Here is a 22,927-nt window from a genome sequence, read left to right on the forward strand (position 1 = left end):
GTCAAAGTCGCCCAACTTTTTTCCTAAATGCGATTATAACGGGCTACTAGAAGACGTGATTTTGTATTTTTGGTTCATGGGTTCGCAGGAGGAATTTTCGTCCGTTTTGACACAAAGTTTCGTAAATGAATTCGCCGCAAATTTGATTTCGGCGACAAAGAACGTTGAAGAAAGAGTGATCGATGATAGAAATAAAGAAATGAAATGACAAAAAAGATGGCGACAACTCCTTTTTTTATTTGCCATCGGCATTTAACATGCGCATGTGCGTAGATTTACCAAAGAAGATTTTTTCTCTACGTTCTTTGTCGCCGCGAAACCAAATGTGCGGCGAATTCATTTACGAAACTTGATGTAAAAACGGACGCGAATTCCTCTTGCAAACCTTCTAGACTCACTCGCCGCACTTCAGCGAGTTGTTTACCGGGGAAACTTTCCATTATGGCCGTTCGTTAAAGGTGCGGTGCGCGAAGGGGGAGGGGGCGTGGCAACTCCAACCGCCCATTTTGGAGAGGGCATGAACCGCCATTGACAAAAATGCTACCCCCGACCTCCTAGGCCCCCTATAGTTCCCTACGGACCCCTTAGAAAAATAGCTAAAAATCGCAATTTTTACTTGCGTCCACAGTATTTTGCGTAGAATTCCTTTCTGCGTAGGCGGCCTTCGGCCGCGCTTAGGGATTATTACCCTTACTACGTAGAATTCTCCTTTCTGTGTGATGTAACCTTGGGAAAGGATAAGGTAACTAGAATTCCCTTTCTGTGTGGTAAACCTGGGGCTGCCGCCCCAGTGATGTCTATTTTGGTTACTGGGTGTTTTATAAAAATGTGTATATAAAAATGTATTGTGCAAATGAATATTTAACATCTTTCAAGCGAATAAACGCAAATGAAAGTTGTGATTTTTGGCAATTTTTCTAAGGGGTCCCTAGGGAACTATAGGGGACCTAAGTGGTCGGGGGTTACATTTTTGTCAATGGCGGTTGATTCCCTCTCCAAAAAGGTAGGTTAGAGGTGCCACGCCCACTTACCTTTCGCCCACCGCCCCTTTAACGAACGGCCATAAAGGAAAGCCAACCCGATTTACCTTCTTTGGCATTACTACTTCCCTGGGTCATGTACCGTACCGCGCCTGATTGAGCTGGCATTAAATATATTTACTTTAGGCACCCTGTGAAAGAACTTAATTCATGTTTTTAGCCCTCTTTGTCGTTCCATTTCCACTTTACTTTGCCCATTGCAATACATAATTTTGAGTTGCTGTTTTGTGGTAGGATTTGCCTGGTTCAAAGAAATAGCAAAGTTCAGCTTATTAATTTAATAAAAAGATAAACTGTAGCACATAATGTCCGATACAGAGAAAAATATACCAGAAGGGTGGGAAGTACGCAAGAGTCGTTCAACCGGTACGTACTAAAATTTTCATTTTGTGTATGTTGGCCGGTAGAATTGATGCGAAACCGTGTCGTCTGCTTGTTATAAGCTTTTGTATACATAGATACATATGTATGTATGCACACATGTATATTAATTTCATTAACTACGAATTCAACGTGTTTAAAAATTTATTTCGCAGGATTGACATATTATTTGAATATCTATACAAAGGAGTCTCAATGGGATTTGCCGACAGAGCCAGCAAAAAAGGAATCGTCAGGACCCAGTGAAGTGCGTTGTTCCCATCTGCTTGTCAAACATAAAGGGAGTCGTCGGCCTAGCTCGTGGCGGGAAGAGAACATAACGCGATCCAAGGAAGAAGCACGTGCGACTTTGGAGGATTATCGCAAGCAAATTGAGTCTGGTGAGATCACACTTGCCGCACTTGCAACTAAATATTCAGACTGCAGCTCTGCCAAACGTGGCGGCGATTTAGGTCCATTTGGCAAAGGTGAGAAAAATTATCAACTAATGGAAAACCGTATTTAAGTTATTTTAACTACTTTCAGGCCAAATGCAAAAAGCATTTGAAGATGCAGCATTTAGTTTGAAGGTTGGACAAATGTCGAAAATTGTAGACACGGATTCCGGATTGCACATAATTTTACGAACGGAATGAACGTGGAATTTAATTAATCTGTTCAAATCTCTTCCCCATTTAGGACTATTTAAATGAAAATGCATTTGAACTTTATGAATGACTTAACCTTCCTTCTTTATCTTAATTCGTAAACGTTATTTGCTTCCCTATTACATCCATAGCATGGACTCTACAAATAATTCATAAAAGTGAAGTACACACATGAAAGAAGAAAATTAAAATGAATCACACTATACTAAAATATATTAAAACTCCATTTTATTCAGTAATAATTTTTGACCTGCTCCCGTCCCCTCTTTCAGGACTTGATGTAGTGGTTTCAGTAGATCTTTAAGAATCGACTTTGTTGATTCAGTATTTTGCTCGAAAGTGTTCAGCAGGATAAAACAGGCGCGATTTACATTTACCCAATTTTTTAGCTAAAACAATAATTGGATTAAAAAAAAAATAATATCCAAATTAAATTTGTGTATGTTTCTTACCGTTTCTTCGTTTAATTTTTGTACAAGTATCGAACCAAAAGTTTGCGCTTCGCTGTTTTGTGTTAGGCGCTCCTTATCATTTTTGATAATCTTTTTCAATACGATGTGCAGGCCTGACTCTTCGATGCCAGGAATTGTGACAGCTTCCTTCTGAAAAATAAGAGGTTTTCCTATTTCGTACTTTGGCCAATAATGTGTACTTTACTTCTTTCTTTTTATCAACTTCGTCGTCAGTAGAATCATTCTGTTTATTTTCCTCAAAACTAGGCTCCAATCGTTTTTGCTTCTTTGCTTTTGTAGCATCCGATATTATTTTTTCCACGTCGTGAACAATCTTTTTATTTTTAATTTTTGGTTCTTCTTCTACAGTTACGGCCCATGATGGGTCGACAATAACATCGGCTATTGCAGAGGTGGCTTTCTCAAAGTGCTCTTGACTTACTGTGAGGTAAAAAGTATTAGTACTTCAAAAAAACCTACTGAAAAATTGTCAATTTGTTACATTTTTTTAATATCTCAGCTGTGACTAGGCCAATATGTCGATTAGACAGCCAAAATTTGGCATTATCAGCAATCGCATTAGCTAAGGATTCTTCAATTTGCTCGAATATTTCCTTGCGTCGAATGTCTTTGTCCTTTTTGCCATATTGCAAACCATCCTCTATATTAGCTATGAAACTCGGATGAAAGCAGTTGGTATCTGCAGGCGCCACCAGCCATTCAATGACGCGACGACCCCATTGATTTGCCATCAGGGTTTCCAATTCAGGATGCAGCGTGTCATATATGGCTTTTTTAGTTGCCTTAGTGTCGTCTAGCGAGTTTACTAATGCAAGTAAAAATATATGCCCATGCTCATGTGTACAAATATTAACCAAGTGTTCCTTTATTGTTTTTATTATAGCCTGAACCAGTACAAGTTTAGTTTGTAAATTGTATTTGAAGATTTTAAATTTAACATTTGTACTTACTCGACGATTCTTGGGTGTTGACTTATAAAAACAGATTGTCGCTGATTGGGTGCCATCCTTCGTAGTCAGCATAAGCGGTATAAGAGGTGCAAAGGAACTTACTGTTTCTTCTATTTTGTCATCCTCACACTCTCCTAAATATTCTAAAATTACTGCATGAACTAGGGAATTATCTACCAATTGCTTGTTGGCCAAATGATCCAGGTTAGATTTAACTGCGCCTAAAATTGATCTTTTCATATTAAGAGTATTTTTGTAGGTATCGGCAAGAGTTTTCACGTTGTCGTCTTTGGAACTTCGATACAATTCTCCATAGAATTCTTGGCGTAGATAACCACGTTGTTTTGGATTGGCTACAGCATGATAGACATGGTCAAGAATTTTACTCGATATATTATGTCCAGCTAAACGTACTACATTTCCCATAAAACTATCGACCAGTTTTGACTTGATAGTGGGCGAACCGTATTTGAACATCCGGAGAACACAGAAGTGTGAATACTTGGATACAGACATTTCCACAGCGAGTGGTAACAATTTCTACCAACATATTTTAAGTTATTGTTATTTAAAGTTTTACATAATGTTCTTATATCTGAATTTACCTCTGAAAGTTGATCTCGAATCGAGGGCGAAGCATGNTTATTGTTATTTAAAGTTTTACATAATGTTCTTATATCTGAATTTACCTCCGAAATTTGATCTCGAATCGCGGGCGAAGCATACTTCAACATGCATTGGATGATGCGAGCTGTGTCATGAGCCATTATCAACTTTTTGATCACATCGCCACGGTTCAAAACATTGTACAGCTTTTCTACCAACTCTGATTTATTTTCAGTACGACGACTATAATATAAGAAATGCTTATAAGTACATATGTAAAATATTTAAAACTTTTCCAGGCATACATATGTGAATATGATATTACCATTTAAGCTTTTCGTAAATTTGCTTTGCCTCAACAGACACTTCATATGAATCTTTGGCTTGTTTTCGTTTAAGTTTTAATTCTTTTTTCTCTTGTTTAAATTTGCGCCAGTCCGTTTTGTCGCTCTCACCAGGTGCTGCTCCCTTTAAACCTGGCTTTTTACCATTTTTACCAAACTTGTCAAGTCTCCGAGGTTGTCCTGCGCCAGGTTTTCCCAATAACTTTGGGGCAAATTTGTCTTTCACCATCTTTCCTGTAGTNAAGAAATGCTTATAAGTACATATGTAAAATATTTAAAACTTTTCCAGGCAAACATATGTGAATATGATATTACCATTTAAGCTTTTCGTAAATTTGCTTCGCCTCAACAGACACTTCATATGAATCTTTGGCTTGTTTTCGTTTAAGTTTTAATTCTTTTTTCTCTTGTTTAAATTTGCGCCAGTCCGTTTTTTCGCCCTCACCTGGTGCTGCTCCCTTTAAACCTGGCTTTTTACCATTTTTACCAAACTTGTCAAGTCCCCGAGGTTGTCCTGCGCCAGGTTTTCCCAATGACTTTGGAGCAAATTTGTCTTTCACCATCTTTCCTATAGCATTTCGTTGAGAGGTCTTGGCAAATTTATTTGCCTTCGACGAGCCGTCAGTTTTCGGCGGTTTATTTTTCCCTTTATCCAATTCCAATTTTTGTGACTTCTTTTTTATTGGACCATCACCCCTATTATCCGACAGACGCTTCTTAGTTTTAATCATTTTAAGTTCCAATTATTTTTTATTTAACAAAATCTTTAACAAAAACTGAATCCACGTGTGTATAAAAAGATGTTTTCATTTTTTGACAGCTGCAACAGCGAAGTCCTTCCTTAATGCAACTCTGTTAATTCATTTTTCGTTTCGTTGCGCACCGTTTCGTTCCAACCGAAACGGTCAACGTTGCGCGTTTATAAATTTCTGTACTCCTTTTTCAGCGCTTCTGTTTTTTGGCACAATTTTTCACGGCGTCTTCGAAAATAAAGGTACGTTTTGTAGGTAAATCTTAATCTTCCAACAATTATTTTATCTTTGTTGAGGCAAATTTCTACAGAAATCCGAAGCTGAACAAACATTTAATATCAAAAGGGTAAGAATTGTGCGAAAAAACATTTTAAAGTTATCAAGCGGGGAAAATTAAAATGGGTAGAGTGCATAAGAAAAAAATCGCAGAATATGCGGAATCTGCTGAAAATGAGAATGAACAAGATGAGGAAGCTAAAAAGAGCGCCACGGTGGAGTCCAACAGCGATGAATCGGAAGTCGATGGGGGTGCCGAGGAGGGTGATGACGGAAAGAAAAAGCAAAGCGTTGTAAGAGATCGAACTCATCCCGAAGGGAATACCGATGATGAATTCCATTCTGTACAGGGTAGCGCCACCGAAGATGACCAAGAGGATGGTAGCAGCGGTACAGTCGGCAAAAAGGCTAATAAGCGCAAAGCAGCGCCAGAAAAACTAACCGATGGCGCCGATGATAATGTGGATAGCGAGGATGAACCATTAAATGGCGGCGGCGGAGGTGGAAGTGCAAAGAAAGGGCGGAAGCCGGCAGGAGGCGGAAAACAAAAAACGGCTGGCAAAAATGGTAAAGCCACTGGTAGGCGTGGCAAAGGGAAGAAGGCACAAGCAAAGGTAGACGAGGAGGAGGGAGATGGTGAGGGTGAGGAAGTCTACGAGGTGAGTAGAGGTTATGTTTTATAATATACATACATACAAACATTAAAATATCGATACTCGATTACTATTCAGCTTCGATCAGTCGTTTTTCGATAAAAATTTAACAAATATTAGGGGTTTTCATCTAAAGAGATAAAGGGATAAATTGCTTAAATGTATCAGTTTATCCGTATTCTTTCATGAACGCCCCTTGGTAAATAATTTCCATAATATTGTTTATTATTTAACTTATATGGCTAGTTAGTTCGTCCATTGTACTAATTTGCTTTCATGTGTTCGTAGCAAATGCGACCACCTGGCAACCTGTAAGGGTTGAATTTTGCTGAAATTTATACAAAAACGTTTGATGTAGTGATAAAGTTTGGTTAAGTAGATTTCCATACAAAGTTTGACAGTTCGTTTATCAAAAGGGTACTGTTTATGAATTTGTGCAACGATTTTTGGTTGTGTGTGGAGGTGACTTCATAAAGCGGCGTTCGTTTAGGGGGGAGGTTGGGGGCTATGCCCCCTTCCCCTCCGCCACCCACCCGTAAATCGTTGTACAAATAGCTAAACATTTCCCTATCAAAATGGTAAATTTATATTTATATAAAGTTTAATAACAGTTTATTACTTTTTATGAAGACACCTCTTGGAGTGATTTCAAGTAGAAATATAGAAAAAATGCGCTTTGCAATCAAACATAGAAGTATGAAATGTTTTCTCGCAAGAGATTTTAAATTTATTGATGGTTTACCTGTTTGAAATTTCTGTTTTCTTAAGTCTTCCATATTCCAGAATACATTGATTTTTCTTTTAACACTTGCAAACAATTTTATTTATTTGCTATAAGGTTAAGGACATAGTAAGCCACAAAGTAGAACATGGTGTTACTTACTACTTAATACGCTGGAAGGGCTATACTAAAGATGACGACACCTGGGAGCCTGAGGATACGTTGTCGTGTCCGGACATAATTGAAAGATACAAAAATAAAGTAAGTACATTGTAAAAAATAAAATGTCACACCAACAATGATTGTATCATTAGCAATCGCCAAGTAAATCGAGCAAAAAGAGTGGCGTGGCTGCTAAGAAAGGACGTCCAGTAAAGGGACAATTGGCAGCTGATCCAAATAAAGAGTGGGAGGTTGATAAGATAATAGACTACGCCGAGGAGAAGAATCAACGTATATTTCGTATACGTTGGAAGGGATTTGGCCCTAAACATGACACATGGGAACCAGAAGCGAATTTGTCATGTGACGAAATTATCGATAAGTTTATGAAACGAATGAAATCACAAGAAAATGTATCGTTCAAAGAACTTCGCGAGGAGCCGAAAAAGACAAAACGGCTCGTGAACCAAACGCTACCACGTACAAATTATCATAATCCGATTGGACGCAAATCAAAGCGCGCAGTCTCGAAGAAGAGGTAATTACTGAAATTACTTTAAAATTGCTTTAAGAGTAAGAGTGTTACTTTCCAGGGTTTATTATGGCGATAGCGATGAGTAATTTGAAAGTGGTGACATAGTTTAAGATGACTTAATGGTGTTTTTGTTTTCCTAAATCATCGCTTTTTTACTGAAACGACACCTTAGCATGTTGCAGCATTGTTTTGATCTTTCTATTGCGCATTTCAAACTTTACGTACATAAAAGATCTGATTTCATTGATATGTTTTACCGGCAGCAAAAACTACAAAATAAAACAAAAATTACATATAAATTTGTTAGAATTATCTAAATTCTAACTTCAGAATGAATTATTAAATAAAAAAAAGTTAATTAAACTTTTCTGGTGGCATGCTGTAGGTGTTCTAGGCAATACGTTTATTAATGTATGCATAATTAATTATAAAGGAAACATCGCATTAAGCGTTTTATCAACAATATAAAATTGAATAAAATTATTTTATCAAGAGAAGATTACCCAATTCTAGAAATTGTAATCTTGAATTATATAAAACTATGATTCTGCTCGTTTTTAAGAATAAATATAAATGAGTAAAAGCACTACGTCTTTTTTTATGTAAGATAGATATGTTACTGGCGAAAGGGAGTACCCATTAAGAAGGTTGGAATACTATTGGACCCCTTGACCAGATTACAATCCGTGTCGTTTTGGTTATGCAGACCAATTGAGCTTGTCGACGGCGACCCTTGCTAAGTGCCTAATGATTGAATTACTCTTGCTAAATTATCGCACTACGATAGATTGAGAGTGATAGCTCCAAGTGCTTATAATTTCAGAGTAGTAAATATTACTTTCCCTGTCGTATACATGGGTAGGTAAGCATAGATTAGCACTTCGTTTTTTTTTTATTCAGGGCTATCACTGAATCGATTGTAGTTCGATTTTTCGTGAAATCTAGGAAAATGCATATACATATGCACGTTGAAACGAAAATCGGACTATGATGGATTCAGCGATAGCCAATATTAATTACGGACAAGTAATATAGGCTGCTATGTTCAGAAATGGCATCACAGTTTAGAAATAAAATAGTCTGATGTTTTGGCTTGATTCATTTCTAAAAACGAATAGTTTCAAAATTAATCCGACATCCATTTTACTTTTATTATCTATTTTGATAACTTCGTTATTTAATTTTTAGAAAATTACCATTCCGAAAGCAAACACTGCATTAATTCAAATTGCCACAATTATTTTGTTGCAGCAACTAATTAGCCACACATATAATCTGATAGTCCTTCAATTGTTTTCGTCAAGCTCAACTAACGATAGGCTCAGGAAGCGTGCCGTTTTGACGGAACCAGAGGTAGTGGGATGTTAGTTGAGTTGAATTGCGTGGGCAACTGAAGAGGTGGTTGCAGTCGTGAGACGAACGTCCAAATCCCGGAAGTAACCTCGTACGTTGGAGTCTAGTTTAGACAAATAAGAGTTTAACCTAATATAGTATCCATATCGCAGCTGAGCCACAGTTACGCGGTCTACAGGTGGTGAGTGTACTCCTATGACGTCATTCACAGAACGGGAGATAGTGAAGGTGGTGGCAGTCTCTGTGAATGTCGTTTATTGCCTGTAAACATAGGGCCGGGTCTAGAGGTTTATTACGTGTATTGCTGGATCTCATCCTTTAGTTCGCCCTTATGGTCTCATAAGTACTCACCCCTATTGCGAGTGTCGACTAGTAGTAGATAAACGGCTATTATTCGAGTATCGAGTATCCATAGTTGGCCACATGAACAAATAGTCCCAAAAATTATAAAGCAGAACAAAAACATTTTTTCCCAATTTGTTCTTGTTTTTCCTGTTAAGTTATGGGAATGTTTTATTCACATGGAATTGGTGATAGGGCTGAGTATGTATTTTCGATGTCGTTTTCTCATTCAATAAGTGAGTGTGAATTGGATTTAGACGCTCATCTTTCTAAAACAAACGATTGTAGAAGGATGAACGACTAAAAACTGTTCAAAGTCGCTTATTGATGGGGAAATCCACATTCACAATACCAAGGAAAAGCGATAATCGAATATTAGTCTTTTATCTACTACTAGTCGACACTCGCAATAGGGGTGACTGCTTCAAACCTTCCCTTATAACGCATTATTATTTTTATTTTTTTACTTATACTTATGTTTCTTTGGGTTATCCAGCTCAGTATCACGATCACTTCTCACGGAAACGATCTGGATCATTCTTGTTGGGGTTGGCAGCATTTTATACTACTAGCACGAGGAAGACGAAAATATTAAAATGAACTCACTAAATTTGGAACATATTTAACATAAAGGCAATTTATTTGAACCAAGTAAGACTCGTTAACTTACGAGAAACAAATGGCAGAATATCTGTTTGTGTATACATACAATCATTTGTCTGTGCTACCAAACCGTGCGGCAACCATATCGTTGTTGTTGCATTTGGGTGCAAATTTCTTATCCGGATCCCGACCATTGCCCAAGGAAACACAGCAACTGTTTTGTTCACAAAAAACGGCTAAAAAGAAACTTAGGGCATACCAATACGGCATTACTATGGCATATCTAAATTTTTTTGTTCCCAAAATTCCTGTTTTACTTAGGCAACTAACTTCATTTCATCTGGGTTTATTCAAGATTAAAGAGCAAAAAATAGGATAAATTAGTCAAATTATTGGAGGGCTGGCTGCAGACCGAATCCAGGTCCCTTTGGTTCCTCACTCAGCGAGGTGGGCTCGCCAGCAGGTTCGCTGGCGAAACGACCGCTACGTGGACCAGGTGGTGATGGTTTGCCCGCTTTGAAATCCGCTAATATTTGTTGCATGTCTTTGACGGTTAAGTCTTCCTGCAGTGCAAAGAAATATATTATGTATATTTCTTAGAACAATAAGAGTTAACGTAAATGCTTAGTGATACTCACATAATAATCGTCATTAATGGCGACCATTGGTGCATTAACACAAGCACCTAAGCACTCTACTTCAGAAATGGTAAACAGGCCATCTTTAGTCTTTTCACCTGGTTCCACACCCAAAGTTTTCTGCAATAAAACGAGGTTTATGAATTGTCGAAAAATACCTTTTTATGGATTAATAAAATAATACCTTGCAACATTCCATAATTTCATCAGAACCACGTAGCCAGCATGGTGTGGTTGTGCATACTTGTATATGGTATTTGCCAGTGGGTTGACGCAAAAACATTGTGTAGAAAGTAGCGACTTCGTAAACTCGCATATGTGATACTTCTAAAATTTCGGCAACCTTCTGCATAGCCGAGATGGGCAACCAACCATATTGGCGTTGCGCTAAATCGAGCAGTGGGATCATGGCGGCGCGTTTGTAACCCTCTGGGTAAATGCTGATAATAGCTTCAACACGCTTTTATGGATGAAATAGGAGATAATGAGACTTAATTAAAAACTTGCAAAACACGATAGTTGACTGACCTTCTTATTCTCTGGCGTAAACTCGAATTTGATGCTTGGGTTGTCTTCCGGAGTGTCGCGGTGCACGAAGAGATGATCACTGCGTTGCACTGCGCTCGTGGCAATAGTGCGCATACTGCCACGCTATACCGGACATGCAAAATACATAAAACAATTAGGAACAAATTATTTTTACGTTTTAAATTACATAACGAGCCGTACGTACCGCTTTCATGGCAAGCAGACGTTAAATATTGTTGTCAATGGTTCCCTTTATTACAACTTACCACTAAATTGATCGACCTTGCTGCACAGCTCGAAAGCATTTTAAGAATTTTATATCGAAAACAAATTTGTAACAAAATATCGTTTATACAGCCACTGCAAAGCAATCGTCCTTTTTGTTTGGTTGACCAAAGTGACGGCCCAGCTACCATCAGCTTATTGACGTTTTTGACATTTTATAAACAGCTGATCGGTGATTGACAATCGCAAGCTTCTCTAGGTTCTTTCCAGTACAATCCATTGTGAAATGAATACAGAAGGTGGCGCTGATTATAGTTGCGTTCGATAACAAAATTAGGCCAACACCAATCAACAATCAAAATCAAGAGCGTAAGCGAAAATTCTCTCCCAAAGAGAAGAAAAAGCAAAAAAGTAAACGAATAGGAAATTAGCAATCACTTGCAAAAACCGGAAGAAGAAGACACACCACCTAACTTTGTTTATGTTTTATTTGTAAACAAACTAAAATTCATGTTGCCTCCATGTAAGAAAAAAGGAAAGTGAACGTTCAATGTTCGCCAGTAACATCTCTAGAAGTAAAAACTAGTTGGCACTATCATAAAGTCACATAGCAGGCAGCCAAAAAGCATATAAACACCAAAACTCGAAAAAAAAACAATTTTGTTTGTTTACAAAAATTGCAACCATATGGATCATTTTTGCTGACTAAAATTTTGCCAGTACAAAATGAACGCTTCTCTTGCATCAAAATGAACGCTTGCTCTCTCAATTTTTGTGTGTTGGATAATTTTTTGTCGTTATCGAACGCCATCCAGTAAAAATTTGGAAAAACTATTATAAATTTTCGACTTGTCGAACGCAACTTGTGATACCGCTAACTCTCTCTTGAAAATTTTGACAGTATATGACCAGTGATCGGACATCTACCACATTGTGGGAGATCTGCCACTTTTTTGAGCATCTACCACATCTACCGCACAAGGTCTGAAATCTACCACATATTCGCATTTTTGTGTAGTTTTATTTTTGCTCGACATAATTATCTTAATTTTAAGAGCAAAAATTGTCCAACACTAAACACTAATAACAGGCAGAAGGGGATTATAAAATAAACTGTAAAATATTAAATTTTCTCAATATTAAATTTTTCGACAGGAAACGTGGTTTTGTGTTAATTTGCAAAATATATGATTTATAAAAATAACTAATAGCGAAAATGTTAAAAAACGGCGATTTTTGTGAAAGAGTTAGCAAATTTCAGTGCATCAAAAGCTTCTAAAGCGTTATATACTTTTACTTGAGAATTGTCAAAATCGGCAAATCCCAAATAGCGGTTTCTGGAACGTGCCACATTTGTTCGCTACATCGTGATGTGATAAAAAGAAAAACTGGCAGCGCTCCGCAAGGTTGCAGAAATCTTTCAAAATATGTTGGAAAAATATCTTGATATGGAAGGAACTGCTTTACACGTTCAATAAAAAAAATTGCCAAAACTCAACGCAATTTTTAACAGCTTAAATTTTGCACTTTATTATACTAAAATAATATATTTTTTTATTCTAATTAAAATGTTTGCAATTTATCTGAAACCTTGCAGAATATTTTTAATTTTTGTATAAAGTTTGATCCAAAACCTGAGATCTACCACATTTTTTTGAAATCTACCACATTTTTTTCCAGATTCTACCACACAAATTTTAAGTCCGATCACTGTATTTGACGTCATAGGAGATTTTGTGTATTGGCTGTGTAACATACATATACATATGCACATGCAAAACATGTACGCAAAACCATGGTTGCCACAATTGGTAACTTTCTACCAAAAGTGGTAACTTTTAAACGGTTTGGTAACTTGGTAACTTTTATTTCATTTTGGTAACTTTTGTAACTACAGTAAAACCCGCTTAAGTACCTCACGAAAAATGTCAGCTTTTTGAGGTACTTAGGCGGGTTGGGTACTTAAAAGAACCCGCTTAAATACCTCGATGCGGGTACTTAAGCGAACCTAATTATTCATGTAGTTACAACTTCTTTTTAACTTACAGAAATAAATCTCTGAATAAAACATGGGCATTTAATGAAGTATTACCAGATCGTAGCATTATTTAAACACATAAGCATATAAAGAAAAACTTTATTAAAAAATAAATAATGTTTTGTTATATTTAAATTACTCAATTCTTTAAAAAGTGATTTGCCGCTTATGTTTATTAATTTTTAAGATTTTTCAATTAAAATACAGTTCATTCCCTAACAAATACCATTTAAACCTAAGAATAAAATTTTATAGAATTCATCAAATTTTCATCAAAATTTCAAACTTTTTTCTCAGAAGTGACCCCATTCCATTTTAGTGTAACAAGTTGCCACAGGCAAAAAATTACCGTTGATTTTTAAAAATTTTTTTGCCGAAAAAAATGCGTTTATTCGTTATATAGAATCAAATGCGACAAAGAAAGAAATGAATTATGTTTTGCATGAGCGTAATTATAAAAGCCCTTCGAGTTTCAGTGGCAGCACTACTGACACTTCTATAAAATTACTTCGATAAAATTAGAGTCATCTCATATTCGAATACTGGAAATATTTCAATTACAGCGGCAGCACCAAGGGCTGCACTTCTAAAAGAACTTTCGTATTTTTGCGATAAATTTTGAGTTCTACCATCTCACATTTTAATAGTGGCCATCTGGAAATTTTCGGTAAATCGTTTTGATTATTCCGGCACAAAAAAAAAATTTGGTGTGCTTTTTACTAGACCCACCTACCGACGTGTATTTCGACTCACTGAATTCAAATCTGAGGTCCGTTTGACACGTACACTAAATTATGGAAAAGCGAAAAAATAGCAAAAAAATTTGCAATTTTCGCAATTTACTCTAAATTTTGTACGAGTCAAACGGACGGTTAAAAGCACCCCCAACTTTTTTTTTGTGTGCCGGTACCATTATTCCGTGAGTCGCAAATATCGGCACATTCCGAACGAAAAATGACACTGAAATTGGCACAACGTCGAAACCGGTTTGTCTCCTAACCAAATTTGACAAGGGATGATGGAAAATCGCTCCACATTACATCATACTCCTACCCTGTCGGAAACACCAACAATGAAAATGAGAATAACGGCACATGCAACAATTAATTGTAAGAAAAATATTTTCTAATAAAAAAAAAATATTATAATTGTCAATAGCCTTTTCAATCTTGATAATTTATCAAGAAAATAGACTTAAACTTAAACTGCTAGAAGTGGGAGTTCTTGATAAATAATCAAAAATTTACAAATTATAAAAATATTGAATTTATTAAGTCACAGAAACAGGCTGTAAGTATATACACATTTGTTATGAAATATAGCAGTTTTATTCAGTATATTTTTTCTTTTTTCAGTGAAGAAATGAAGATTTTGGTAGTCAAGATTTGGTAGCTTTCGGTAATTTTTCTTAAGAGATTTTCGATAAAAAAAAATGTTGGCAACCATGCGCAAGCCCGATAGAATAAAATATTGCGCTGATTGAAATTCGGGAGAGTAACGTGAATATGACGTCATCGGAGATTTGCCGGCGGAGAGAGCCGAGAGAGATCTACCAGTATGTATATAGCTTTGTTTCTTAACAGATAATTATCACAAATTGTCACTGATTTCTGCTGGAAAGCGTTTCTTAACCCAAAAAAAACTAGCATTCATAATTTTTTCTCTCATTCGTAATTGGAACTATAAACAGTGACGTCTGTTCCCCTTGTGACCGGTATTCTTTGCTCCACAGCTTTGAGCCAATCCCAGTTAGCTTGAGCGGGGCATTTCACCACAATGGTTCCATCCCTCTCTTATGAACGAGCATTGGCTACAGTGCCGGAGGCAATGACGGCCCAGATCAGTGTTTAATATCCCCAGTAGTCGTCTGCCGAGTCTACCCCGCCCTCCCCATTACGGCAATGATCAGAGGGCCTTTTACGGGCTCACAATAAGTTGCCCGGGACCCAGACATCCAGAAGTAAGTAGTTGCTTCGGGGGAATAGCGAGGGCAGTTCTGCCTCGACCGACCCTTGCATAATTTCTTCCCTTGGTTTGAGGCAAGCGTTTCGTGGCGCCAGAGGTCTGTCTGGATGATCGGAATTGGGCAATGCCCCACCAGTACCGTGCCAAACTATGACTCGAAGAGGCATTGGGACAGCAATTGGTGTCTGTCACCACAGGTTTTTTCTCTTGCAACGTTCGCAAGCAGATTTGGATGTCGGTATATCCATCAAGTTCCACTGGTTTCTGGAATAACATCCGTAGACCTGGTCCGCTTACTGAATGCAGCGACAGAAGGAGTTCGGTCAGCTTCAGAAGAGGGTTTCACCTGCTTGCGTTTCGTCCCCCGATACTTGCTCTTCTGGGCTGTGGAAAGAGGATCAACTCCGTCATTGGGGGGTAGTTGGCAGCGAACTGCTTCTCCACCTACATCCCATGCAAGAGATTGGTCCTCTTCCGACTCTGAAGAAGAGAGGATTGGGTTTTTCTCCATATTCTCCTCCAGGATGCGCTCCTGGTCTATGACGTTGGGGAATTTGGCAACGGTTGGGGCCGCAAATGCGGATGATTCCCACAGATACTACTAAAGTAGTTTAAAGAGTTAACCTAAATACAAGTTGTTAATAAATTTGAAGATATGCTTTTAATAAAACTTGCTTAATTTTCTCTGAAATCTTAACCTTCGGAGGACACACCTTTTTTATTTGACGTAAACGACACACTGGGGTAAATTGCACCCCAATTGAAATGTTGCTTTTAAAACACATAGCTTAAGCTTTTTTTGCATATATTACGCTGGAAATATTTAGATAAAATAAATTTAAAATGAAATGTCTTATTGAATTTTTCAAAGGTACAAGATCATATAATTGCATGGTTAGCTTTTATTGACATAACGAAAAAGTTTATCAAAAATAAGCTTTGCACTGGGGTGTCTTCTGAAGGTTAATAACATGGACACTAGGGGAAACGACTTCGGTCTTGTTTCTTAGGTGTTATTTAAATTGTTGCATAAAAAAACTTTTTTTAGCATATCTAAGTATGTATTTGTTGGAATTTTTTTAATATATTTTGCATAGTTCTTGCATATTTTTTGCATATATTTTGCATACATTTTGCATATTCAATTTGTATAAAAATCCGAGCTCTAGTGATAAGCGTCTAAATCAAAATTTTTATTTTGTAAGTATTCTGTCATGTGTAATTTTAAAATTATACGTACGCATTGTAACTATTATGATATTAATTTTCTTAAAACTATTATAAATTTTCGACTTGTCGAACGCAACTTGTGATACCGCTAACTCTCTCTTGAAAATTTTGACAGTATATGACCAGTGATCGGACATCTACCACATTGTGGGAGATCTGCCACTTTTTTGAGCATCTACCACATCTACCGCACAAGGTCTGAAATCTACCACATATTCGCATTTTCGTGTAGTTTTATTTTTGCTCGACATAATTATCTTAATTTTAAGGGCTAAAATTGTCCAACACTAAACACTAATAACAGGCAGAAGGGGATTATAAAATAAACTGTAAAATATTAAATTTTCTCAATATTAAATTTTTCGACAGGAAACGTGGTTTTGTGTTAATTTGCAAAATATATGATTTATAAAAATAACTAATAGCGAAAATGTTAAAAAACGGCGATTTTTGTGAAAGTGTTAGCAAATTTCAGTGCATCAAAAGCTTCTAAAGCGTTGTATACTTTTACTTGAGAATTGTCAAAATCGGCAAATCCCAAATAGCGGTTTCTTGAACGTGCCACATTTGTTCGCTACATCGTGATGTGATAAAAAGAAAAACTGGCAGCGCTCCGCAAGGTTGCAGAAATCTTTCAAAATATGTTGGAAAAATATCTTGATATGGAAGGAACTGCTTTACACGTTCAAGAAAAAAAAAAAATTGCCAAAACTCAACGCAATTTTTAACAACTTCAATCTTGCACTTTATTATACTAAAATAATAATATTTTTTATTCTCAATAAAATGTTTGCAATCTATCTGAAACCTTGCAGAATATTTTTAATTTTTGTACAAAGTTTGATCCAAAACCTGAGATCTACCACATTTTTTGAAATCTACCACATTTTTTACCAGATTCGACCACACACATTTTAAAATCCGATCACTGTATATGACGTCATAGGAGATTTTGTGTATTGGCTGTGTAACATACATATACATATGCACATGCAAAACATGTACGCAAGACCATGGTTGCCACAATTGGTAACTTTCTACCAAAGGTGGTAACTTTTAAACGGTTTGGTAACTTGGTAACTTTTATTTCATTTTGGCAACTTTTGCAACTACAGTAACAAGGCGCATCAATTACAGGTGATAGCGATAGAAGCTATGCTTCTTCTTATGAGCACGCTTGTGTCAAATTATCGTCTGTTTTGCTTTATTTACATATCCGCGTACACATACACATATACGTATATATATACCCTGCAAACAAATGCTCCCGAAATCTTTAAGTGTCGGAAATTTGTTACGATTCTTTTAGAAATCTGTAAAGAAAAACATATGAAGCGGTTGACAAGAACTAGTAAAGAAATTTCTGTATGATTTCTTAAAGAAAATTCTTAAAAAAATTGTGAAACCTTTCAGAGTTCTATGAAATCCTGGTATGCAGGGTATACATATACACACGAATATGAATAGATAAAGAAGATGTTGATGACACAAGGAGTTCATACCAACGGTAAATGTTGTTTTTGTACGATTGCTACAACCTGTAGTTGTTGAATCATGCTACAGTAAAAACCGCTGAAGTACCTCACGAAAAATGTCAGCTTTTTGAGGTACTTAGGCGGGTTGGGTACTTAAAAGAACATAATTATTCATGTAGTTACAACTTCTTTTTAACCTACAGAAATAAATCTCTGAATAAAACATGAGCATTTAATGAAGTATTACCAGATCGTAGCATTATTTAAACACATAAGCATATAAAGAAAAACTTTATTAAAAAATAAATAAAGAAATGTTTTGTTATATTTACAATAACTCAATTCTTTAAAAAGTGATTTGCCGCTTATGTTTATTAATTTTTAAGATTTTTCAATTAAAATACAGTTCATTCCCTAACAAATACCATTTAAACCTAAGAATAAAATTTTATAGAATTCATCAAATTTTCATCAAAATTTCAAACTTTTTTCTCAGGAGTGACCCCATTCTATTTTGGTGTAACAAGTTGCAACAGGCAAAAAAATGCGTTTATTCGTTATATAGAATTAAATGCGACAAAGAAAGAAATGAATTATGTTTTGCATGAGCGTAATTATAAAAGCCCTTCGAGTTTCAGTGGCAGCACTACTGACACTTCTATAAAATTACTTCGATAAAATTAGAGTCATCTCATATTCGAATACTGGAAATATTTCAATTACAGCGGCAGCACCAAGGGCTGCACTTCTAAAAGAACTTTCGTATTTTTGCGATAAATTTTGAGTTCTACCATCTCACATTTTGATAGTGGCCATCTGGAAATTTTCGGTAAGGTCCATAAATCGTTTTGATTATTCCGGCACAAAAAAAAAAATTTGGTGTGCTTTTTACTAGACCCTCCTACCGACATGTATTTCGACTCACTGAATTCAAATCTGAGGTCCGTTTGACACGTACACTAAATTATGGAAAAGCGAAAAAATAGCAAAAAAATTTGCAATTTTCGCAATTTACTCGAAATTTTGTACGAGTCAAACGGACGGTTAAAAGCACCCGCAACTTTTTTGTGTGCCGGTACCATTATGCCGTGAGTCGCAAATATCGGCACATTCCGAACGAAAAATGACACTGAAATTGTCACAACGTCGAAACCGGCTTGTCTCCTAACCAAATTTGACAAGGGATGATGGAAAATCGCTCCACATTACATCATACTCCTACCCTGTCGGAAACACCAACAATGAAAATGAGAATAACGGCACATTCAGTAATTAATTGATAGAAAAATATTTTCTAATAAAAAAAATTATAATTGTCAATAGCATTTTCAATCTTGATAATTTATCAGAAAATAGATTTAAACTTCTGTGCTAGAACTGGGAGTTCTTGATAAATAATCAAAAATTGACAAATTATAAAAATATTGAATTTATTAAGTCACAGAAACAGGCTGTAAGTATATACATATTTGTTATGAAATATAGCAGCTTTATTCAGTATATTTTTTCTTTTTTCAGTGAAGAAGTGAAGATTTTGGTAGTCAAGATTTGGTAGATTTCGATAATTTTTCTTAAGAGATTTTGGTAGAAAAAAATGTTGGCGAGTGGCAACCATGCGCAAGACCGATAGAATACAAGATTGCGCTGATTGAAATTCCGTAGAGTAACGTGAATATGACGTCATTGGAGATTTGCCGGCGGAGAGAGCTGAGAGAGATCTACCAGTATGTATATAGCTTTGTTTCTTAACAGATAATTATCACAAATTATCACTAATTTCTGCTGGAAAGCGTTCTTAACCCAAAAAACTAGCACTCATAATTTTTTCTCTCATTCGTAATTGGCACTATAAACAGTGAAGTCTGTTCCCCTTGTGACCGGTATTCTTTGCTCCACAGCTTTGAGCCAATCCCAGTTAGCTTGGGAGGGGCATTTCTCTTATGAACGAGCATTAGCTACAGTGCCGGAGGAAATAACGGCCCGGATCAGCAATAAGTTGCCCGGGACCCAGACATCGAGAAGTAGTTGCTTCGAGGGAATAGCGAGGGCAGTTCTGCCTCGACCGACCCTTGCATCATTTCTTCCCTTGGTTTGAGGCAAGCGTTTCGTGGCGCCAGAGGTCTGTCTGGATGATTGGAATTGGGCAATGCCCCACCAGTACCGTGCCAAACTATGACTCGAAGAGGCATTGGGACAGCAATTGGTGTCTGTCACCACAGGTTTTTTTTTTCTTGCAACGTTCGCAAGCAGATTTGGATGTCGGTACACCCATCAAGTTCCACTGGTTTCTGGAGTAACATCCGTAGACCTGCTCCGCTTTCTGAATGCAGCGACAGGAGGAGTTTGGTCAGCCACAGAAGAGGGTTTCCCCTACTTGCGTTTCGCCCCCCGATACTTCCTCTTCTGGGCTGTGGAAAGAGGACCAACTCCGTCATTGGAGGGTAGTTGGCAGTGAACTGCTTATCCACCTACATCCCATGCAAGAGATTGGTCCTCTTCCGACTCTGAAGAAGAGAGGATTGGGTTTTTCTCACTATGCTCCTCCAGGATGCGCTCCTGGTCTATGACGTTGGGGACTTTGGCAACGGTTGGGGCCGCAAATGCGGACGATTTCCACAGATACAGATACTAAAGTAGTTTAAAGAGTTAACCTAAATACAAGTTGTTAATAAATTTGAAGATATGCTTTAATAAAACTTGCTTAATTTTCTCTGAAATCCTAATAACATGGACACTAGTGGAAACGACTTCGGTCTTGTTTCTTAGGTGTTATTTAAATTGTTGTATACAAAAAACTTTTTTTTAGCATATTTTGCATAGTTCTTGCATATTTTATGCATATATTTTGCATACATTTTACATATATTTTGCATATTCAATTCGCAAAAAAATCCGAGCTCTAGTGATAAGCGTCTAAATCAAAATTTTTATTTTGTAAGTATTTTGTCATGTGTAATTTTAAAATTATACGTACGCATTGTAACTATTATGATATTAATTTTCTTAGGTTTTAGAGAAAAAAGGATGTTTTTAAATGATGTATTTTAGAACGAATTTCCGTCATCCCTTGTAAAATTTGGTTTGAAGATAAACCGGTCTCGGCGTTGTGCCATCTTCGGTGTTATTTTTCGTTCTCTCGGAATCAACAATAACAAAAAAGAAGATGTTTTTAAACTTATATAGGAGGGAATCAGCTACGAAACAGAAATTGAAACCAGGAATATGTATCAGGAATAATAAGACAAAAGTTTGTTGCATTAGTTGTAACAAAAATGTTTGTAGAAAACATTGCAAGCATATTTCGCAATGTGTAGAATGTACCAACAGCACTGTAATAAAAATTTAAATAATAAATGCTTATAATATGTTGCAGTATAAACACAAATTATTCAAATGTTTTATTTGAATGATTTTTCGACATAAATAAAAAAATTGCACTCAACCTTTCAGATACACCTTGCAGCTAAATAGCTGCGGCGCACCCTCTCGTGTAATTTTCAAAGCGCGCCCTCCGAAGGGTTAAAAATGTTATTTAGAATCTGGTAATATTAACGAAGATATTAATATTTATACATATGCATCTAATACGGGAAGACTGACTTTCTAAAATATGTATTTACATATTACAACCTTAAAAGGATTTACTTCTCAAAAATGCAAATAAAAATTGATTTTCTTTGGTTTGTAAACTTTTTCTATACGTATTTATATAAAAGAATTTGTGATGACCTGAATTGTTAACCTAAAGTTGGTTATTTTTCCTTACATTTGGTAACTTTTTCGTCTAATCTTGGTTAGAAAGTTCTTTGAGCGGCGGCAACACTGGTGGGGGCCTCCCTTTTCCTCTGCTACCTTTAGAGCTGGTGCGGCGGAGTCCATTCCAAAGACATGGCCAAGCCAGCGGAACCGGTGTTTTTTAATTCTCTGCACTATGTTTATGTCGTTGACAAGCTTATCATTCCATCGTCTGCGGTACTCGCCATCGCCAACGCGTAAAGGCCCGTAAATCTTTCGCTAAATCTTTCTCTCGAATACTCGTTGACCACCAGAGGTCTTTCCCAATTATGACGGAGCTGGTGGTATTCCTCAACGTCAGTTTACACAGCCGTATCAGTTTCGAGGGGAAATTCAGACATCGCGATATATAGGCAACTCTTTTTAGTGCTATCGAAAGTGGCTTTGAAGCTGAGAAATAGGTGGTGAGTGTCGCTTCTTTTCTCGCGGGTCTTTTCCAAGATTTGGCATATTGTGAATACCTGGTCTATGGTGGATTTTCCAGGCCTAAAGCCACACTGAGTGTTAGTTCGTTGACGGTGGGCTTCGGTCTTTGTTATTTTTAAAGCGCGTTATTGATATTCGTTCATTGTCATAGTCAGGTGGTGAAACATCGACTCCGTCATCATCGACTGGGGGCTCGGGCTCGTCTTCTCCACAACTTTCAGTGCTGCTACCATTCAGTAGGGTGGTGGAGTGTTCCCTCCATAATCTAAGTACGTTGTGGACATCAGTCACTAGGACGCCATTGCTGATCTTACAAGAGTTTTAAAACCCTCTGTAAGTCGCCTAACTCTCTGGTAAAATTTTCGAGCGTTATAGGCGGCATATTTTTCCTATGCGGCTTCTTGACACTCCTCATCTTACCAGTTGTTCTTTCGGGCTCGCTGAAATCCGATTACTTCTTCGGCGGCGGTACCTAAGAAACGGGAAATGTGGCTCCGCTCGCATATGTCCAGTGGCGGATTTGTCCTAATTCCCGATAGGACCGGGCCTAGGGCGGCAAGATATTAGGGGCGAAAGAAAACACACTGGTGGTAAAGAGGCGCTCGCGATCCAAAGTAAATATGTACGTGCAAATTCAATATAGCGACACTTAACCCGTAAAAACTTATGGGTTTGGAAACATCCAGGTCTAAGGAACTTTATATCGAAATTTATTCTATTTTAGCCTGACGAAATTAACACCTCAGAAGCCGAAGAAAATGCCCAAGCA

General features: G+C 37.0%; 4 protein-coding genes across 12 annotated transcripts; 2 read left to right on the forward strand and 2 right to left on the reverse strand.

Moving 5' to 3' along the window:
• The first annotated feature begins 1,223 nt into the window (after positions 1–1,223).
• LOC108376024 (putative peptidyl-prolyl cis-trans isomerase dodo) lies at positions 1,224–2,281 on the forward strand. Its single transcript, XM_017632195.1, has 3 exons — positions 1,224–1,406; positions 1,577–1,888; positions 1,947–2,281. The coding sequence occupies exons 1-3, from the start codon at positions 1,346–1,348 to the stop codon at positions 2,054–2,056; spliced, it is 483 nt and encodes a 160-aa protein (XP_017487684.1). The 5' UTR covers positions 1,224–1,345; the 3' UTR covers positions 2,057–2,281.
• Positions 2,193–5,272, reverse strand: LOC108376022 (protein penguin-like). Of its 6 annotated transcripts, none has more exons than XM_017632186.1 (8): positions 4,757–5,272; positions 4,217–4,340; positions 4,097–4,132; positions 3,492–4,031; positions 3,023–3,425; positions 2,726–2,961; positions 2,521–2,667; positions 2,193–2,457 (listed from the first exon to the last, which is right to left on the reverse strand). In XM_017632186.1, exons 1-8 carry the CDS (start codon positions 5,170–5,172, stop codon positions 2,284–2,286), a joined length of 2,076 nt encoding a protein of 691 aa, XP_017487675.1. In that variant the 5' UTR covers positions 5,173–5,272; the 3' UTR covers positions 2,193–2,283. The 6 variants fall into 6 exon arrangements, with proteins under 6 accessions (XP_017487675.1, XP_017487673.1, XP_017487677.1 ...); XM_017632184.1 differs by having other exon boundaries at positions 2,521–2,670; XM_017632188.1 differs by lacking the exon at positions 4,757–5,272 and adding an exon at positions 4,423–4,675 and having other exon boundaries at positions 2,521–2,670.
• Positions 5,273–5,335: 63 nt separating this feature from the next.
• On the forward strand, positions 5,336–8,037 carry LOC108376023 (M-phase phosphoprotein 8-like). Of its 4 annotated transcripts, XM_017632194.1 has the most exons (6): positions 5,340–5,435; positions 5,504–5,762; positions 5,820–6,128; positions 6,961–7,104; positions 7,158–7,543; positions 7,599–8,037. In XM_017632194.1, the coding sequence occupies exons 2-6, from the start codon at positions 5,592–5,594 to the stop codon at positions 7,624–7,626; spliced, it is 1,038 nt and encodes a 345-aa protein (XP_017487683.1). In that variant the 5' UTR covers positions 5,340–5,435; positions 5,504–5,591; the 3' UTR covers positions 7,627–8,037. The 4 variants fall into 4 exon arrangements, with proteins under 4 accessions (XP_017487680.1, XP_017487683.1, XP_017487681.1 ...); XM_017632191.1 differs by having other exon boundaries at positions 5,336–5,435; positions 5,504–6,128; XM_017632192.1 differs by having other exon boundaries at positions 5,361–5,448; positions 5,504–6,128.
• A 2,106-nt stretch (positions 8,038–10,143) lies between these two features.
• Positions 10,144–11,432, reverse strand: LOC108376025 (probable NADH dehydrogenase [ubiquinone] flavoprotein 2, mitochondrial). The gene is made up of 5 exons (XM_017632196.1): positions 11,271–11,432; positions 11,005–11,127; positions 10,661–10,936; positions 10,477–10,596; positions 10,144–10,401 (listed from the first exon to the last, which is right to left on the reverse strand). Exons 1-5 carry the CDS (start codon positions 11,418–11,420, stop codon positions 10,228–10,230), a joined length of 843 nt encoding a protein of 280 aa, XP_017487685.1. The 5' UTR covers positions 11,421–11,432; the 3' UTR covers positions 10,144–10,227.
• Positions 11,433–22,927: the final 11,495 nt, after the last annotated feature.

The sequence above is a fragment of the Rhagoletis zephyria genome, unplaced genomic scaffold (assembly GCF_001687245.7).
Source record: "Rhagoletis zephyria isolate East Lansing unplaced genomic scaffold, Rhagoletis_zephyria_1.1 Rzeph_scaffold_09804, whole genome shotgun sequence".
NCBI lineage: Eukaryota > Metazoa > Arthropoda > Insecta > Diptera > Tephritidae > Rhagoletis > Rhagoletis zephyria.

Excerpts from the sequence above, each read along its gene's own strand:
- LOC108376024 (XM_017632195.1), top strand. The coding sequence starts at position 1,346 with ATGTCCGATACAGAGAAAAATATACCAGAAGGGTGGGAAGTACGCAAG. Across the intron at positions 1,407-1,576 it reads ACGCAAGAGTCGTTCAACCG|GATTGACATATTATTTGAAT; the intron begins GTACGTACTAAA and ends TTTATTTCGCAG. Across the intron at positions 1,889-1,946 it reads TTTAGGTCCATTTGGCAAAG|GCCAAATGCAAAAAGCATTT; the intron begins GTGAGAAAAATT and ends AACTACTTTCAG.
- LOC108376022 (XM_017632184.1), bottom strand. The coding sequence starts at position 5,172 with ATGATTAAAACTAAGAAGCGTCTGTCGGATAATAGGGGTGATGGTCCA. Across the intron at positions 4,032-4,096 it reads TTCGAGATCAACTTTCAGAG|AAATTGTTACCACTCGCTGT; the intron begins GTAAATTCAGAT and ends ATATGTTGGTAG. Across the intron at positions 2,962-3,022 it reads AGCTGAGATATTAAAAAAAT|TAAGTCAAGAGCACTTTGAG; the intron begins GTAACAAATTGA and ends TTTACCTCACAG.
- LOC108376023 (XM_017632191.1), top strand. The coding sequence starts at position 5,592 with ATGGGTAGAGTGCATAAGAAAAAAATCGCAGAATATGCGGAATCTGCT. Across the intron at positions 6,129-6,960 it reads AGGGTGAGGAAGTCTACGAG|GTTAAGGACATAGTAAGCCA; the intron begins GTGAGTAGAGGT and ends ATTTGCTATAAG. Across the intron at positions 7,544-7,598 it reads CGCGCAGTCTCGAAGAAGAG|GGTTTATTATGGCGATAGCG; the intron begins GTAATTACTGAA and ends GTTACTTTCCAG.
- LOC108376025 (XM_017632196.1), bottom strand. The coding sequence starts at position 11,420 with ATGGTAGCTGGGCCGTCACTTTGGTCAACCAAACAAAAAGGACGATTG. Across the intron at positions 11,128-11,270 it reads CAAGGTCGATCAATTTAGTG|CGTGGCAGTATGCGCACTAT; the intron begins GTAAGTTGTAAT and ends TGTCCGGTATAG. Across the intron at positions 10,402-10,476 it reads CCATTAATGACGATTATTAT|GAAGACTTAACCGTCAAAGA; the intron begins GTGAGTATCACT and ends TTTGCACTGCAG.